Source organism: Chiloscyllium plagiosum, chromosome 3 (assembly GCF_004010195.1).
Source record: "Chiloscyllium plagiosum isolate BGI_BamShark_2017 chromosome 3, ASM401019v2, whole genome shotgun sequence".
In the NCBI taxonomy this organism is placed as follows: Eukaryota; Metazoa; Chordata; class Chondrichthyes; order Orectolobiformes; family Hemiscylliidae; genus Chiloscyllium; species Chiloscyllium plagiosum.
Window position 1 is genome coordinate 37,353,871 of NC_057712.1, and position 19,013 is coordinate 37,372,883.

Genomic DNA, 19,013 nt, shown 5'->3' on the forward strand with positions numbered 1-19,013 from the left:
TAGCACTGGGAGTAATCCAGATATTACTACCCTAGAGGACCTCCTTTTTAAATTTCTGCCTAACTCTCTGTAATCTCTCTTCAGAGTCTCAACCTTTTCTCTTCCAATGTCGTTGGTTCCAATGTGAACAATGACCTCCTACTGGCCCCTCTCCCCTATGAGAACATTCTGCACCCTCTCTGAGACAACCTTGATCCTGGCACCAGGGAAACAACACACCATTCTGCTTTTTCTCTGCTAGCCACAGAAACGTCTGTCTGTACCTCTGACTACAGAATCCCCTAACACAATTGATCTCTTGGAAGCCGACGTACCCCTCGTTGCATTACAGCCTATCTAAATACCACAAACTTGGCTGTTCGTGCTACGTTCCCCTGAGAATCCATCACCCCCTACATTTTCCAAAAAAGCTGATTGGAGGCAGATGTTTGCAGGTAAAGGGACAGATGGAAAATGGGTATATCCACAATAGACTCCTGCCCAAGGTCATTTAAAAGAATTAAGTTCAAAGTATTTTTTCCTATCTAATATCACAAGACGTCTTCACCCAATAGGCAGAGGCCTAGGAAAATGGCAACAACCAATGAACTAAGCTAAAATCAGAGTTGGAGAGGAATGTTTACATTGGAGGAACAAGGGAATGAAGGGATCAAAATGCATGGCTGTTACAAAATTGAGGCATTCAAAGAATGTTATACTGCACAGATTTTGCGCACTCAAACAGTTTTAAATGAGTAGAAGCTTATGGAAGAAGAAGAATGTGAAGTCTTCCAAATGGGTAATTATTTTTAAGTCATCTAACAACGTGGGCATCACTGGCTAAAACAGCAATTATTGGCCATCCCTAATTGCCCAGAGGGCAGTTGTAAATCAATTACGCTGTAGTGGGTCTGAATTTACATAGGGGTCGGACCAGGTAAGGAACGCAGTTTCTTTCTCAAAAGGACAGTGAACCAGATGGGTTTTCCAATAACTTATAACAGTTTCATGATCATCATCAGACTCAATTTCCATTTTAGTTTAATTCAAATTCCTTCACCTGCCACAGCAGGTTTCAAACCTGGGTCCACATAAAATTCCCTGTCTCCCTGGATTAATAGTCAAGCATTAACTCTACTGGGCCATTGTCTCCCCAAACTTGAATTGTAAAAAATAATATCTAATAGTGATGAAATCCATTAAAATAAGATTAGAAGCTCTGCTCTTCAACCAATTTCTAAAGTATTTGCACAGCGATTCCTGAATTTAAATGTACTCCATACTATAGGGTTAGTTGTAAAAATTAAAGAGGCTAACACATAAAAACAAACACCTTGCTTGGAATATACCATAGTACTTTAATTTTAGACTGGCTCCAAAACATCAAATACATAATGCGGAGGTGCTGGTGTTGGACTAGGTGGACAAAGTTAAAAATTACACAGTACTAGGTTATAGTCCAACAGGTTTATTTGGAAGTACAAGCTTTTAGAATGCTGCTCCTTAGTCAGGTAGCTAGTGAGGCAGGATCATAGGACACAGAATTTATAGTAAAAGATTAAAAATCACAACACCTGGTTATAGTCCAGCAGGTTTATTTGGTAGCACTAGCTTTCAGAGTGTTGTTCATTCATCAGGTGGTTGTGGAGTATAAGATCGTAAGACACAGACTTTATACCAAAAGTTTACAATGTGATGTAACTGAAATTATATATTGAAAAATATCTGGATTATTTGATAAATCTCTCATCATTTAGAATGACCATGATGGTTTCAGTCCTTCCATGCGTAAATCCCAGAACTTTTTTTAAAGTTACATTTTCTCTTAACAATAGATGACATGTCAGTGAGGTGCCCTGTGTGAGGCAGTCTGTGCCCCAATGTTCAGACTGATTCTATTTCGATATATAATTTCACTTACATCACACTGTAAACTTTTGCTATAAAGTCTGTGTCTTACAATCTTGTACTCCACAACCACCTGATGAAGGAGCAGCCGAAAGCTAGTGCTTCTAAATAAACCTGTTGGACTATAATCTGGTGTTGTGATTTTTAAGTTTGTACACTCCAGTCCAACACTGGTACTTCCAAATCATGGTAAAAGATCAAAGTGTCATACAACTGTTGCAACATATTGAACAAACTTAGATTGCTGTTTAAAGATTTAATCACGAGAATGGGTACCAGGTAAATTCCAAATAAACTTATTGGACTATAACCTGGTGTTGTGAGATAATCAAATATATAAATAATCAGTTAAATAAATTTGAAGGGACAACTTGTGTCTGTGTATCAGCAGTAGAAGAATGAGGCAGAATTGAACTAAGCAATATGAAAGTGGTGCAAGCTGGCATTCAATGCAATGGAGAGGATATTAGGTCAGAAATTCACCTCAGGGTCACGTCGGATAGCATAGATGTCAGCAATTGAATGTCCGATTGCGATTAGGATAGTGGATTACAATTTCTGTTTTACAACCAACTTCTGAAGTTTGTGGTCGGGAACCTCTAAGTTTAAATATAATTTACACTGGGAGTTTGAGTTGTACAAATCTAAAGTTTACGAAGGTAGTTAGCATTTAAGAAAACTAATACCTTGCATGTCACAAACTATCAAGAATAGGTAGCCCCATGGTAGAAGCTTCAATTTCGCTAAACTGCAGTAATGACGTAAGTGTATTCGTAATTAGTTAATAAGTTATTTTTAAAAGTAAAAATGAAGAACAAAAAAAGGAAATCGCGATAAGCACATTACTGCAAAGGATAGAGTTAAGCTTCAAGTTTCATTGAACAAAAAGGATAATATAAGACCTTAAATCCGGTCGACTTCGGCATACTCACTTTCGTCCTGCCGTTAATATTATAATTGCCGAGTTTCCCGTTGCAGTGCCTGATCAGATCGTCCATGCTGTTCATTAAGAGCCCGATCTGCATGCAGCCAGGCTCCTTCCCGTCCATCCAGGTGATCTGGTCGCCCCGGATGTCCTTCGAGGAGTCCCCTTTCTGGTTGACCACCTGGCCATCGGTGAACTGGCCGCTCCGATGCAGTTCCTTTACCTCCCTCAGCACACTGTCACCCATCTCCTCTCCCAGGAAGTTGTCCACCACGCAGATTCCGTGCTTGCTCATACACGGCACGATGTACTCCTGAACCAGTTTCTGGGAGCTGCCGCCGCTCAATCCGTGCTGGCCCCGGTGACTCCGGCAGCCGATGCCGGCCCCGGGTACCAGATGGGATGCAGTTGTCGCCTCTTCATTCTTCTCCGCCGGCTGTCCATTGACCGAAGCTGGCTTCGGCAGTGGCCGCGCCGGACGGTGGTTGCTGATCGCCGAAGCGTTTCGTGTGTCGTCGCCCTGTCGTCTCGCCGCCTCTTTACAGACTTGCTTGTGTTTCTTCCAGTCCATCTTCTGGTGCTCTTTACTGCAGTAGAACGATCTTTTGCAACCCCCGCAGAGCAGCAATTTCTCCATTTTGCCGCATAGGCCACAGCTCTGATCTTGTTCAACGGTCGGCGGCGGTGGCGGAGATTCAGGCGTCGGACTACTCTCGCTAGCCATGTCCGGGAGGGGAACAAGAGGGTGGGGGAAAAGAAGGAGGGAGTGAGGGTAACCTAGACAAATTCAGTACCGGTGGAGGGAGGGAAGGTGGGGAGGGGTGGGAAGGGGAAAAAGGATTAAGACGGAGATCGGAAAGAGATGGTAGAAAGAAGAGCAAACCTCCTCCGACAGTAATGAAACTGAGTTTCTTGCCTACGCTTGCGCGTGCACGGACGGCCAGCCGGGCTCGCGAATCTGGTCACTCATCCCCGCCCGCGAGCGGGATTCAAACTCGAGTCGCTCGGGTCTCGCGCATTCTCAGCGTCAACGAGACTTCCAGCAGGTGGGCGTGTGCTTGGTGGTTTAATTCAGGGTGGCGCGTGAGGCTCTTGGATTTTATTCCTCTCTTCCCCGGTTTACTGTCTAATGTTTGCACCAAAAACTCTTTGCGGGCTTCACGTTTGTTCGATATCGCGTCCTCACTTTCAGTTCCTCTCTCTTTATGGTACCTTACTCGGTTCGCCTCAGACATCCGACGGGTGGAGCTGTAGGCTTTCGTCACTTCTTTAAATATCCCAAATCGAAACCGCGCATTCCACTTCGGCATGGGCCATCGCGGTAGCGGGCGAGGAAGTTGGAAAGGCCAGCTAAATTCAGAAATCACAGCCACGCCACTGGCTGCTTGTTTATTCAGTGATTTCGTTTTCTTTTCCTGATCTCGCCTGGTCCCTCCATGTTTTTGAAATCCAATTTCCTGCCGTGCATCTAGCTCTCCTAACACCTCTGTGCTTAAAGGTTCAATTCGTCCGGAACCATATCTAATAGTGTGATTTCTGATTCTTGTTCAGTTGTCACCCATTAAAATCAGTGCTGCTGTTGGTTTTTTAAAAAAAAAGCTGGAAAGAGTTCACCGGCCAGGCAACTTTTTGTGGAAGAGCAAAACAGTCTCAAACCATAGACATTCATTAAAACCCTGACCAAAGGCCACCGATGAAACGTTACTATCCTGAAAATATCCCGCCCTCCACTCTAGCATAGAGCCTTGTTTGCCTTTTTAAAAACTGCTTTGGACTGTAGGTTTCTAAACGAACAACAGAAGTCGTATGTCAGAAATGAACAAGGGTGAAAAAAGGAAATAACACAAAATTTTGATTAGATTAGATTAGATTACTTACAGTGTGGAAACGGGCCCTTCGGCCCAACAAGTCCACACCGACCCTCCGAACAGCAACCCATCCAGACCCATTCGCCTTCATTTGCCCCTAACACACAGGCAATTTAGCATGGCCAATTCACATAACCTGCACATTTTTGGACTGTGGGAGGAAACCGGAGCACCCGGAGGAAACCCACGCAGACAATGTGCAAACTTCACACAGACAGATGCCCGAGGCAGGAATTGAATCTGGGTCTCTGGCACTGTGAGGCAGCAGTGCTAAGCACTGTGCCACCGTGCCGCTTTTGATCCAGCCAGTCAAATATGACCCTGAAGCAAGAAATACCATTGTCAAATATCAAGTCTAAAGGTGATAGGTTCACCTTTACCCAAACCTCCATGCACTCTCAGCTACCTTCTCCCCAGCCCCACACCCCTCCCATTTATCTCTCCACCCCCCAGGTTCCCAGCGTCATTCCTGATGAAGGGCTCCTTTCCGAAACGTCAATTTTCCTGCTCCTCAGATGCTGCCTGACCTGCTGTGCTTTTCCAGCAACACACTGTCAACATTGAGACCCCAGAGCCCATTGCAGTGATTCCAGAGCCCATTTCAAAGACCCTGGTGGATGTCAAGCAGTAACTGGAGGAGCAGCAAAGAAGAGAGGAAGATGAACTCTTTTGCAGTAAAGTCTTACATTCACTGTTTCAAATGGCGCTGGAGTGTGCTGACACTTTGTACATAATGTGAAAAAATTCTTTTCATTTTTTATATACGCGACAATAAATCTAAATCTAATGTAAATCTAATCTTTAATCTGAAACCAAACCCTCTGGTGTTAGACTCTCCATGATAGGAAACATCCTCCTAGCTTTACCCTGTCAAGCCTTTCTTTCTTTTTCATTTCTGAAAATGTTCTCACACACAACCAAACTTTTTTTTAACCTATCACCAATCACCACGACTTTGTCTTTAACCTTTAACTGCCACCACCAGTAAATCACACATGTGGCCAATTAAATATTTACAGACAATGCAAACTATCAGAAGGTTAGTGAGAGTGGGAAAGGTTGGAGGTAGAAATAAATTACTCTACACCTCGTGGTGCCCACCTCTCTAAAAGCATTACGAGTATTGGTGGACACCACATGCTCCCTCTCTAAGGACACATGGGCACAAATGTAGCTATGGAAGGGGAGCAGGCAGTCAGCAGAAAACTCCCTCCACGGCCCATTGTCTGGACCTGTTAATAACCAACTTTGCCAGGTCCAGGAGCAGGTCCATGATGGGGTCTCACATTTCTCTATACCAGATACTTAAAGATCAGGAGCATGGAGTTGATATGCAACCAAACGCACAACAAAAGATTTTTCAAATAAGTGAAAGGAATGCAATTACTCACAACCAATATATATAGGAGAAAGTGAGAACTACAGACACTGGAGATTGTAGAATCATAGAACCCTACAGTGTGGAAACAGGCCCTTTGGCCCAACAAGTCCATACCAACTCTCCGAAGAGTAACCCACCCCCCCACCCAGATCCATTCCCTACCCTATCATCCTACATTTACCCCTGATGAATGCACCTAACCAACATATCCCTGAACACTATTGGCAATTTAGCATGGGTCAATCCACCAAACCTGTACATAGAGATGTACAGCACGGAAACAACCCATCCATGCCGACCAGATATCCCAACTTAATCTATCCCACTTGCCAGCACTTGGCTCATATCCCTCTAAACCCTTCCTATTCATATACCCATCCAGATGGCCTTTTAAATGTTACAATTGTACCAACCTCCACCACTTCCTCTGGCAGCTCATTCCATACACACACCACCCTCTGCGTGAAAAAGTTACCCCTTTGGTCCCTTTTATATCATTCCCCTCTCATCCTAAACCTATGCCCTCTAGTTCTGGACTCCTCCATCCCAGGGAAAAAACTTTATCTGTTTATCCTATCCATGCCCCTCATGATTTTATAAACCTCAATAAGGGCAATCCTCAGCCTCTGATACGCCAGGGAAAACAGCTCCAGACCATTCAGCCTATTCTTATAGTCATGCTGGAAAAGCACAGCCGGTCAGGCAGCATCTGAGGACCAGGAGAATCGACAGTTCGAACATCAGCTCTTCATCACAACCAATATATACATGATCCATGGACTCCACAGCTCTTTAAAGTAAACAATTAAGCTGAGTCCATGAATCACTGCAATCTGTGGTTTCATGGGACTGCTGTGTGCAACATCCTCCACTCCAGGACCCCAATGGAACAAGAGAGGACAGTGCCAAGGCATGTCCACACAGAGAATAAATAAGTCAAAGTGAATGGTGTGCCACAGCAGGGTGTACAAAAAGCACACTTTCTGAGGGGGAAGGACATGGAGGACATTCCCAAAAGTCAGCTCAGGTGGTGGAATACAGGCTCCTAAAGGAGATTTCATGACCTTAGGGCCAATGTGAAATTCTGACTGAGCTGAGGTACACATAGACAGGATTTCACCATATACCTGAGCATTCTCTAACTACGAGAAAGTGAGGACTGCAGTTGATGGAGACCAGAGTTGAAAAATGTGGTGCTGGAAAAACACAGCAGGACAGGCAGCATCCGAGGAGCAGGAGGATCGACATTTCGGGCACAAGCCCTTCTTCAGGAATGAGGCTGGTGTGCCAAGCGGGCTGAGATAAAGGGTAGGGGGGAGGGAATTTGGGGGAGGGGCGCTGGGAATACAATAGGTGGAAGGAGGTGAGGGTGATAGGCCGGAGAGGGGGTGGGGGCAGAGAGGTCGGGAAGAAGATTGCAGGTCAAGAGGGCGGTGCTGAATGGGAGGGGGAAGTTAAAGTGTTCAACCACGGGGCGGTTGGATTTAACTACTACATGATGTCGGGTCTGAGCACTGCCACTTTCAGGTGATAGGAACCAATACCTTGTGTGCCACTTGTCAAGCCTGTTAAGAATCCTACATATTTCAATGAAATCGCTGCTCCTTCTTCTAAACTCCAGTGAGTAGAGGTCCAACAGTTTAACCTTTGCTCATAAAACAATTCTTCCATACCAGGAAGCATCCTAGTGAACCTTCTCTGAACTGCCTACAATGAAATGATATTTTTCTATAAATAAGGCAACCAAAACTTCTTATCATGCTCCAAATGTGGTCTCACGAGCATATTGTACATTTTCAGTAAGTCTTCCAAAATCCTATTCCTTGAAATAAGGGCCAACATTCCATTAACCTTTCTGATTATCCCCCACACCTGTGTGCTAGCTTTCTGTGTTTCGTGCACAAGTACCCCAAATCTGTTTGTGTTGCAGTTTTTCTCCATTTAAACAATATTCTGATCTTTTGTTCTTCATTCCAGAATGAACAACTTCACATTTTCCCACATTGTACTCCATTTTCCAATGTTTGCCCACTTACTTAAATTATCAGTATCTCTCTGTAAACTGTTTGTATCCCCTTCACGATTTGCCTTTGCGCCTATTTTCATGTCATCTGCAAATTTGGCTACAGTTTCAGAACCGTTGAAGGAAGGTCACCAGACTCAAAATGTTAACCCAGATTTCTCTCCAGAGATGCTGTCAGATCTGCTGAGTTTCACCAGCAATTTCTGTTTTTGTTTTAGTGGTAACACTTTCCTGTCTGATCCAAATGTTGTAGATTTCCTTCTGCTCCAGTGAAGAGAGCACAACCTAGAATGCTAGTGCAGTGCAGTAATGCTGCTTTATGAGCGGTCCCACATTTTGCATGAGGTAGTAAACTGAGATCCTTTCAGAAGACATAAAGGATTCCAAAATAGTATTGGAAAAAGAAGAGGCCCTAGTTAATAATTACCCCTCAAAAAACTGTTTTTGAAAATCACAAATACTCTGGTCATTCTGTAGTTGTTTTTTGTGCTCTCCCCCACTCCGCTGACAAACTCTTAAATCATTGAGAATGTGGGTTAACACCAGTCTTTGGAGCCTGTTTAGTGAGGGCAGAAATTGACAACAAAATTCAGCATTGCCTTCATTGAGTCAGTATAGCCTTTGGTCAGCTGAGGAAAAGTACATTTAATAGCAAAAGTGTTAAACCCAATACCAGTCTCATAATCTACAGGGCAGTATTATGATCAATCCTCCTGTAAGTTTTGGAGACATAGACCATGTATAGCATGAATTCCATGAAGACTATCACAAACAATGGCTCCATAAAATCCTACAAATCCACTGGCAGGACAGGCACTCCAATGTCAGTATCTTTTTAGGTCAATGTCCTAGTATTGAAGTTCTGGTTACAGACAATGAGCTGTGTTATGGACCACATCATCCTCATACATGATACAAGCAAACTGTCTACTCTGAGATTTAAAAAAAGTTGGAGAAGCTCAGAGGTCTGCCAGCATCTGTGAAAATAGAAACAAAATTACTATTTGAATCCTCTTTGGAACTAAAGGGAGCTGGAAGAGTGGAGCCTTTTATGCTGTTGGATTGAGGGAGGAGGAGCAAGTGAAACAAATGTGAAATGTGGCCAGTGGAAAAGGCTAAAGATAGCCCTAGTCGCCCTCCTGAATAAATTTCTTATATCTATCTGCTTAGAGTCATAGAGCTGTACAGCATGAAAACAAATCCTTCAGTCCAACTCATCCATGCCAATCAGATATCCAAAATTAATCTAGTCCCATTTGCCAACATTTGGTCCATATCCTTCTAAACCCTTCCTGTTCGTATACCTATCCAGATGCCTTTTAAATGTTGTAATTGTACCAATCTCCATCACTTCCTTTGGCAACTCATTCCATACACGCACCACTCTCTGCTTGAAAAGGCTGTCCCTTAAGTCCCTTTTAAATCTTTCCCCTCTTACCTTAAACCTATGCCCTCTAGTTTTGGACTCTGCTACCCTAAGGAAAAGACATTGGCTATTCACCTACACCGTGCCCCTCATGATTTTATAAACCTCCGTAAGGTTACCCCTCAGCCTCTGATGCTGCAGGGAAAATCGCCACAACCTATTCAGCCTCTCCCTACAGCTCAAACGTTCCAAACCTGGCAACATCATTGTAAATCGTTTCTGAACACTTTCAATTTTCACAACATCCTTCCTATAGCTGGGACACTAGAATTGAATGCAGTATTCCAAAGGTGGCCTAACCAATGTACATTTTAAAAAATAAGCCACTTAGTTATCCCTCTGCTGTGAGCTCCCTGCAGGTTTCTCCAAGATCAGCTGTGGAATTTCAATGTTTGTTTATTTGTCTTAGAACCAACTCCAATATCCAGAAATACTTGTTACTAAATAGCAGTGGTAGTCAGCTGTGCAGATTCACTGCTTGATTGGTTTTCTGCTCTTTCACCTCAAAGTGGTATCTGCTCTCTCTCTTCCTTTTTTTAAAAAGTGTGTTGTTTTGATATCTTCTTTCCAAAATTCCAAAACAATGCAACAGCTTACAAATCAGTCATTACAACTGCAAAAATTTGAGGAAATCTGCTCCAACACTGAAAATACCTCAAAAAAGGAGCAGCTTTTACAGCCACAAATATTTTCAGTCCTTCATCTTGAAATACCCAGAATCCTTTGCTTTGAATCCTCTCCTTTTCTCATGCAAAAATTGGGAATGCTGGAGATGAAACTGTATTATAGTTTGTACAGCAAAGCAGTTTCACTGCTCAACATGTTTCAGGACATTTTGAAATCCCCAGCAGCTGTCCTCTATGGCACTCTTTTAACCTGCTCCCTCTCATCATCACTTTCCTCTTCTTGACCTTGAGGATGTCATGATTCAAAAAAAATAATTTCTTCTGTATTTAATGTTATTGCAACAGTAGCACCCTTGTCAACTTCGAGCCATTCATCAAGTTTATAGTTAGAAATGATTTTCATTAGGTTTACAGTACTAGCGCAGCCAACCAATTCCATGGTTTCCTCCTGCAGTTTTTATTTGCTTGCTTTTTTGCACATAAAATCCTTATGTCAAAATTAATTCTTCAAACATGACAAGAGGCCATATGTTTCACCAGCATCTTTGCAGATTTTCACTTTTCATCTGGTTCCATGCACACATAGAAACTTAGAAGTAGGAGCAGGAGTTGGCCATTCAACCTCTCAAGTTTGCTCCACCATTCAAACTGATTATGGCTGAACATTGAGCTAAATATCCTAATCTTGCCCTCCCCCCATATCAAGAGATATATCTACCTCATTCTTAAAAACACATCATGTTTGGCCTCAGCTACTTTCAGTGCGAGTGAATTCCACAGGCTTACTGCTCTCTGGGTGAAGAAACTTCTCCCCATCTTAGTCCTTAAAGGTTATCCATTTTCCTTAAACTATTGCCCCTGGTCTAGACTTCTCCACCATATCCTTCTTGCATCTAACCTATCAAGTCCTGTTAGAAGTTTATAGGTTTCTATGAGATGCCTCCTCACTCTTTTAAATAGAACTTTAACCGACTTAATCTCCCCTCATTTGAGATCTGTGATCCTGGGAATCAACTTGATAAACTTTTGCAGAACTCTCTCTAAAGCAGAGCATCTGTCCTCAAATAAAGAGACTGCACCCAATATTCCAGGTGTGGCCTCACTAATGCCCTGTACAATGCTTTTATCAGTCCTCGATCTCACAAGTATCTCTTTAGGCTTTTCACTTCATGCTTTAATGCCACAGATCATTGATGAATCAACATTAGTTCGTGCATAAACACATTGAGATTTACACCTTTTCCACATTTCACATATTTCCATTTTGCATTTCAAAGTCAAAACAAAACTTTTTGTTTTAGGCCTAACATGGGAGTCTTCTTAGGTGACAAAGCACTTTGATGGTTTCAGATATAATGCAGTTACAAATTCACCTAACCACTATTGCAATGGTGTTTACATGAGGATGGTAGGTGAACATATGTATTTTGGAAATTGGTGCACTGGGTTGAAATAGACATTTTTGAAGAAAGTTTATAAAAATGGTAAATTTTCTTTGAAAAATTTTTGTGTGAGAATTCCAGGTACCACTTGTACATCAGATAACGGGGAGTTTACTGTTCTTGCTATGGAGGAAAACAGCAAAATCACCGGACTGATTGCTGGGATGACAGTTTCTTGTATGAGAAGAGATTGGGTCAACTGAGCCTTTAAGGAATTTAGAAGAATGAGAAGAGAACTCATTGAAATGTTTAAAATTCTGACAAGACTGGACAGAATAGATGCAGAGGTTATTTTCTCCCCTGGTTCGGAGATTTAGAACAATAAGCTGTGGTCTCAGGATATGCAGTAGTCCATTTCAGACTATAATGAAGAGAATTTCCTTCATTCAGGGGTGAATCTGTGGAATTCTCCACCACAGAAGGCTGTAGTGATCCACTCACTAAATATATTTAAAAAGGAAATAGATACCGAGAGGTTAAAGGCATTAAGGGGTACATGGAAAGACTGGGTCTATGGGTTTGATAGTGAAGAATAGCCAAAATCGACTCGGCAAGATGGCGGCGATTCTGTAGAACTGCTGTGGACAGCTCTGCCTAACAGCCAAGGCATACCAGTGTTTTTTGCCATACATGGCCAACTTATGTGGTGGAAATATTAGTTTAAAACCTTACAGAACACATATTTGTTAATATTCAGGAGTGGGAAAGATATCAAAGGGAAAAGGAGCAAGCAAACAGCAGCAGGGAGGACACTCCCTGCAGCACCTACCACACCAGAGACTGCAGCAGAAGCAGCCTCTCCTGAACCCCACGGGGACCTAACAGACTCACAGGAATTGGTTGCGGCAATGGAGAGACTTACCTTGAAAGTTGCGGCTGCGATTGAGGAAATCCGTGGAGACATTCATGCTCAGGTCCAACCTGTTGCATCCATGCTGCAGAAGCACAAGCAAGAGATCCAGGGCCTCAGGGAGAGACTGGAGGAGGTGGAGGGTCGAACTAAGGCCTCGAAAGCTGCGATGGAGTCCTCATCCAATCGGATCCAGCTGCTGGAGTGAGAGGTGCGGACCTTGTGAAACCATATTGATGACCTCGAAAATCGAGGTCGGAAGATAAATCTCCGAATTGTCGGGCTCCCTGAAGGTGAGGAAGGTGAGCAGCCTGTCAGTTTCTTTGAAAGCTGGCTGCCGAGGTTTTTGGGCCTTTACATGGAGTCCAGCAGGCTTCAGATTGAAAGGGTGTATTGGGTTACAGTGCACAGGTCAGGCCCGGTGCAGCATCCCTGCCCAGTCCTCATGCACTTCCACTCATATAAGGACAAGCAAAAAGCCATAGAAGCTTCCAGATCTCTGGGAAAAGATCAGCAGGCCCTGCTGTACAACAGGTCAAAAATCATGTTTTTCCAGGATTTTTCAGCAGCTGTATATCCGAAAGAGGAAGTCCTTCGATGAAGTTAAAAAGAGGCTGAGGAACTTGGGCATCCAGTACTCCATGAGATACCCCGCAGTACTTTGTTTCAGCCACATTTGACTTGGCGGATAAGGCTAAACACTTTGTGGACACTATAAAATAGACAGATTGGCCTGAAGAATATGGTTGATGTTTGTTCTCTTTTCTATTTTTTTCCATGTTTTCCCTTCCTTTTTTTAATTCATTTCTTTCTCCTTAATAATTTCCTTTTTGGAAAGGGGGCAAAAGACTTTGGAATAAATTGTTCCTTTTTTTTAATAACTGGATTTTCTGATGGGAAATTTTGTGGATGTTCTTTGTTGTCTCTTTCCCTTTTTTTGTTTGTTCTGCTTCTCTTTTAGTCACAAGTAGGGGTGTCATGAAGCCAGGGATGGGTGGAGTGCTCATCCTGACTTTGTCTTTTGATCTAAGGATCATCTCCTTGTTTTTTTTTCTGACCTAAGGCTGGGGCACAGTCTAGGTTTGAAGGAGCTGTGAAGGAGGGGATAGGTAGGGGTGAGTGCCCCCTATGGGCAGAAGGAAGAGTCTTCCATTCAAGGTTTTATAGTTGGTTTTCTTTGTAGTTTTTTGGTAGTAATAATTGTTTATAGTTATGATAGAGCAGTTTTTGTATATATAGTTTTTCGATTCTATGAGTCTTTATTTACTTATGCTCGGCGCTTTGTAAGCAGGGTTCTCCCTCCGAGGTGTTCAAGGGTGTCTGAAAGGGGATATGGCTAAGTGTCTTATTAAATGGTGTACCTGGAACATTAAGGGAAGTCATTCGCCTGTTAAAAGGAAAAAAGTGCTTTCTAGCCTTAAGAGGCTATCGCTTTATTGCAGGTAACCCATCTTGATGATGGGGAACACCTGAAATTACAACAGGGGGGTTATTACCGGGTATTCTTTTCATCCTTTACTGCTAAAAGTAGGGGAGTGGCGGTACTTATCCAGAAAAATCTTCCGTTCACATTATTAGAGCAGGTGAAAGATGAGCAGGGATGGTTTGTGATACTTAAAGCCCTGATACATGGGGAGGAATATGGTATTTTAAATGTCTACTGTCTTCCGGCGCATCCCCTCAAATTTTTGATGAGTGCTTTCTCTAAGTTGAGTGCTTTTGGAACATGGCACATTATTATAGGGGGGGGATTTTAATTGTCTTTTGGATCCGACAGTGGACAGGATGCCTTGTGGGCCCCCAACTATTTCTTCGCCAAGCAGGTGGTTGACTTATGCGAGGAGTTGGGGCTGGTGGATATTTGGAGATGTCTTCACCCTACCGGTAGGGAATGTCACATGAGGATTGACCTCTTTATGGCTCCCTCGGCCCTTCTGTATTCGATTATGAGTTGTAAAATTGGGAATATAGCTATCTCTGATCACGTGGCTGTATATTTGGAGGTTAAGGCCAAGAATGAAGGGCTAGGTTTGCGGCACTGGCGTTTGGACCCTTTTTTCCTTAAGGATTCCAAATTTGTGGAATACTTTTTGAAGGAGTTATACTGATATTTGTGATTGATTGTTTTTTCAATAATTTTATATGTTTGTAAAGTTAAAAAAATTGCTAATAAATATATTTACAAAAGAAAAGAATAGCCAAAATCACAATGAATGGGGGAACATGACTTACTCTTGCTCCTATTATCTTTGTTTTCGACAACTGGATCAAGAATCAGTTGGAGAACATTTAGGGAACAATAATCATACAAAAGTAACTACTTATATTTTGATTTAGAACTCTCAATGAAGTCATAGTATCAGCATTTTGAGTAGATTTTACTGATTTGTTATGGATTTAATAGTAAAGCAGACCATAGAGTAAAGTCTTGTAAATAAGTTGATAGACATAAACAGGTTATGAAATAATATAGATCTGCAAGGAATCATTAGTTTTCTCCTCTGAAGCAATTCAATTTCATTATTTTTTACCTGGGGAATATTAACTGGAACTGTATAAAACCTGCGTATCTAGGCTGTAAGGTCCCAGGTTTATGTGACCATTGTCACATTTGACAATTACATGATTCCAACAAAATGAAGAGAATTCCATTTAAGGTGGCATAATGAGGAAATGTACATTTATCTACAGTTCAGTTAAAAAGATTAATTGCATTTGTTTAAGGATACATTCTTGTACCAAAATAGAAGAGTCAGTACAGGTTAACAATTCTTTATTTTGCTGATGTATTGAGAGGGCACCACCCAGAAAAAGTCTAAAACAGAGCTGTGCTCTCAGCAAGAAATCTCAGATATTTATAAATTGTAAGTCATTTAGACAGTACATTAATCAAATTCTGTAAGTTTGTGTTAGACAAATACTTTGTTTTTCACACATTCCAAAATGGCAGGGGTGCATCTTATTTACTGCTCTATCTTCCCAGAAGCTGCCCTATCATCTTTCTAGTGCCTGTTCTACTCTTACAGTTTCAAGATCCCCATAGCTTTGTCTAATTGTACTTTACTCAGTGTGGTGCAGGTCATCAACATTTTGACTTCAGAGAAACTTGAAGATTATTTCTGCTTCAGCACATTGCTCCTTTGTGGGATTGTGTGTCTGATTTGAGCATTTCGGTCTTGCCAGCTTGTTTTAATTTAGTTACATACAACCCAACAACCTTTCTTGAATAGGAAAGTAAATTAAATATATAAATTTTACTTATTAAGCTAACTAAATTCCCCACTTTTTTCTAACGTAATTGCTTAACTCGACATAAGATTTTATTTATCTTTAAATAAATTGATTTATGGTTAACCCACACTAACCAATGCCATACCCAATATTTTCTCCTTACCATTTTTTGTTCCTGTTGTCACACAGCATTTTCTTTCTGCACTTAATTACTGTTAAACCAAGTAAAGCTGCCTTTATTTCTTCAATCCTGTGTTGTTTCAATCCATTGGCATAATATTTTTGTAAATTTAAAACAGCAAATTGTTGACAAATATATAGCTAAGATTTTTATACTGGAGCTACAGGGAGTATTAGGAGTTTACAGAATAGATTTAGAGAAAGTTTCCTTGAGTCCTTCTAACCAAGCTTTTAGTCATCTTTCTAATATATCCATATGCGCCATGATATCATATTTTGTTTTATAATGCTGCTGTGTCTTGTGACATGTTATTACATTAAAAGTGCTGAACCAGTGGATCACATAATATATCCCCTGCTTTATTCAACACTCTTGAATAAATGCCAGCAAGTTCAGCTTCCCAACAGCCTTGGAACATTTTGATCTAAGATAATGCCATTTTTATATATGCTTCTATAGAATCATATTCAACGCTACCGCTAAAATAACGTAGCAAAGCAGATGCAAAGTATCCACTTTGTACTTCTGTTATATCCAAGCCCCCAGAACTAACCTGACATGATGAATTTCTCAAGATCCTTTGTAATCCTCAATAGTTTTGTCATTTATCATAGAATCCATGCAGTGTGAAAGCAGGCCATTTAGCCCATCAAATCCACAATGACCCACCAAAGAGAACTCCATCCAATTTATGGTGGTTTATGACTTGAAAGAAAACTTAAAATATTGTGAGAACACTAATTCTATCAGTATGTTCCTTAGCTGTATAAGTTACATCCTTACAAATGTTTCTGTAGACAAAGAATGCCAGTGATGGAGGACATAGATTTGAACCTGGCCTAGCAACCTACTGAACCATTTCATTCTGGAGTTGCCCATCTCTGAAAAGACAACAGTTGGTGATTAGAGAACAACAGAATCACTCAGAGTTCTTCATTAAAAAAAAAGCTTTATTAACAAATACTGGTGTGTGCACTTCTATAGTTGTAATAGTGAGATATCTCTACTGCTTCCCACAACAAATTCCAACACTATTACTAAAATGTAATGTTGAGTTGTCTCAACCGCTTCTCTCTGGATTCCCTGAATCCACAACACACTCAAATGTTATTATCCAGGAGGATCGTTAGCTAGCCAGCTTGTGCTCTTCTTGGTATCTTCACCATCCCTTTTGATGTGAGGTCCCTCACTTCTTTGCAATGGTTAGTCTCCGGAGTCACCGCTGAGATCGGGGACTTCCCAGTCTGCTTATAAATATGTCTCTCTGTGCCAAGTGTGTAACCTCATTCATTTTGCCTATTTGGAATTGTTCATGCACTAGCAGAATCCACCCCAAGTCTTGCCCAATCCTGAATGTTTTGTCCTTATTTGATTAGTGATTTTCTGCAATCTCATACTCCTCAGCTCTCAGTACAGCTGAATTACTTAGTTTACATAGCAATTAATTGTAAAGTCTCTTATCATTTCTAGTATTTTCAGCCTTATCCAATACTAGATAATATCACGGCTCTTGAGCATTGTTGCAACTGCATCTATCCAGACCACTGGAACAAATTTCACCAAATCTCTGATTTGAAACTAATGATGATCAATTGGCTGCCATTAGCCTTGTGGTGACCCATTAATTAAATAATATCCAGTTGCTGGTCTACAATTGTGGCTCGAGTCCTGATGTGGCTGGTTTGGTTAAATTTATGGCCAATGGTGCTCCTCAAGATGTCAATAGTGGGAGAATCAGAGACTAACAATATAACAGTTGAAATTTTCCAGATGGCGGCATTTCATCTTTATTTCTGCAGTTGCATCACACTTGTCAGCGCAATGTTGAATTTTATTCTTTTCCTACTGAAGCTGGAATATACTGTTTTTGTTAAGCTCAATGTATAGCTTTAAGTGCACTTTATATTTTGTACTTTGTGTTTTAAAGACAGAAACAATGGTTATTTGTTTTTAGATTTCATTTGAGAATTTGAGCTGTGCTACCAAGAATTCTGTTTTGTATATAAGAATTTGAATGAGGTTTACAACCTTGACTTGAGAAGCTGAGTGATTAACAGTTTGGTGCATTTTGTTTAAGAACTGCACAATTTCCAGAGGCAGGATTCCAATGTCATGGAGAAACTGAATAATCCAAAAGGTTAGTGATTCATTGTAATGTATGCCAGAGAGTGAAAGACAGTTGTGCAATAGGTTTAGGAAACTAATATTGTTATTCTGAAATTAAATTCATAACAAATTTAGTTTGTAGTTTGTTTTAAGTGTCTCGGGAGAGCTAAAGAGAAAACACATCCAGTGACTGCAGAGAAATTTGTTTAAAGGAAAATGGTACCAACTGTACCAACCTAAGTCTGGTCAAGGACCCTTAGTGTGGTGAGAGTAATAACTCTTCATATGAGGTTCGATGTTCTTCAGGATATTGCTGGGATAAAAAGGATAGCATGAACTTGAATCCTTATATGTAGAATAAAATCCATTCAACTTTTGACAAATGTAATAGAGTAATAGAGTTTAAACTATTTGTTTAAAGTGCACTGGCAGCCTCTTGTGAATATGTTCTGACTACCACAACAATCTCCACAGTTTAAAAAGAATAAAATCAGGATCCAGCAAGCTAGATTTCATTCTGGAATCTGAATTGTCCAGTATTAATATCAGCTAGAAATCATAACACTTTATTATACAAAGATATGCAAATGAACAGAATTGAATTGTTATTGAATTGTTCCCAATAAAAACTGGTCTCTGACAACTATGAAAATCTTATGTGACGTGTGACAAATTACATTCTAAGACCCATGTGATACTTATTGAGATAATTGTTGACAGCACAATGAGATTGCAAGATACATCTATAATCAAGTAGTAGAGTTTCGACAAGTGATCTTTTCGGTTTTCAGTAGTGAGGCAAAACCTGTGTTACAAATCATTCACATTCATACAGATTTAGAAACCAGTTGAACTGAGTTGTGTTTAACTCCCTTTCAGTTGCTGTCATTGTCTCATTCATTCTAATTTTATCTGTACAGATGGTTCCCTTATCTCTAGCATGCTTTCAAACATGGTCTGAGAAAGCTCATTCTTGTTCTTTTTCATTATCTCTGACTTTAGCAACACTTCAAGGAATTTGTACACAGGAGAAGAATATGCAAGGTTATCAAGAAACAGAAAGGAAC

At 41.0% G+C, this 19,013-nt stretch overlaps 1 protein-coding gene across 4 annotated transcripts in view; it reads right to left on the reverse strand.

Annotated features, from left to right (window-relative positions):
- The window catches only part of egln1a (egl-9 family hypoxia-inducible factor 1a), a 100,636-nt gene extending 96,379 nt beyond the window's left edge, over positions 1-4,257 (reverse strand). Inside the window, exon 1 of one of the 4 annotated variants that reach the window (XM_043680098.1) lies at positions 2,820-4,256. In XM_043680098.1, the coding sequence (XP_043536033.1) occupies positions 2,820-3,536 (717 nt within the window). In that variant the 5' untranslated portion in view covers positions 3,537-4,256. Of the gene's footprint in view, positions 1-2,819 lie in introns of all 4 variants that reach the window. The other 3 variants (XM_043680103.1, XM_043680102.1, XM_043680101.1) reach the window with 3 other exon arrangements.
- Positions 4,258-19,013: the final 14,756 nt, after the last annotated feature.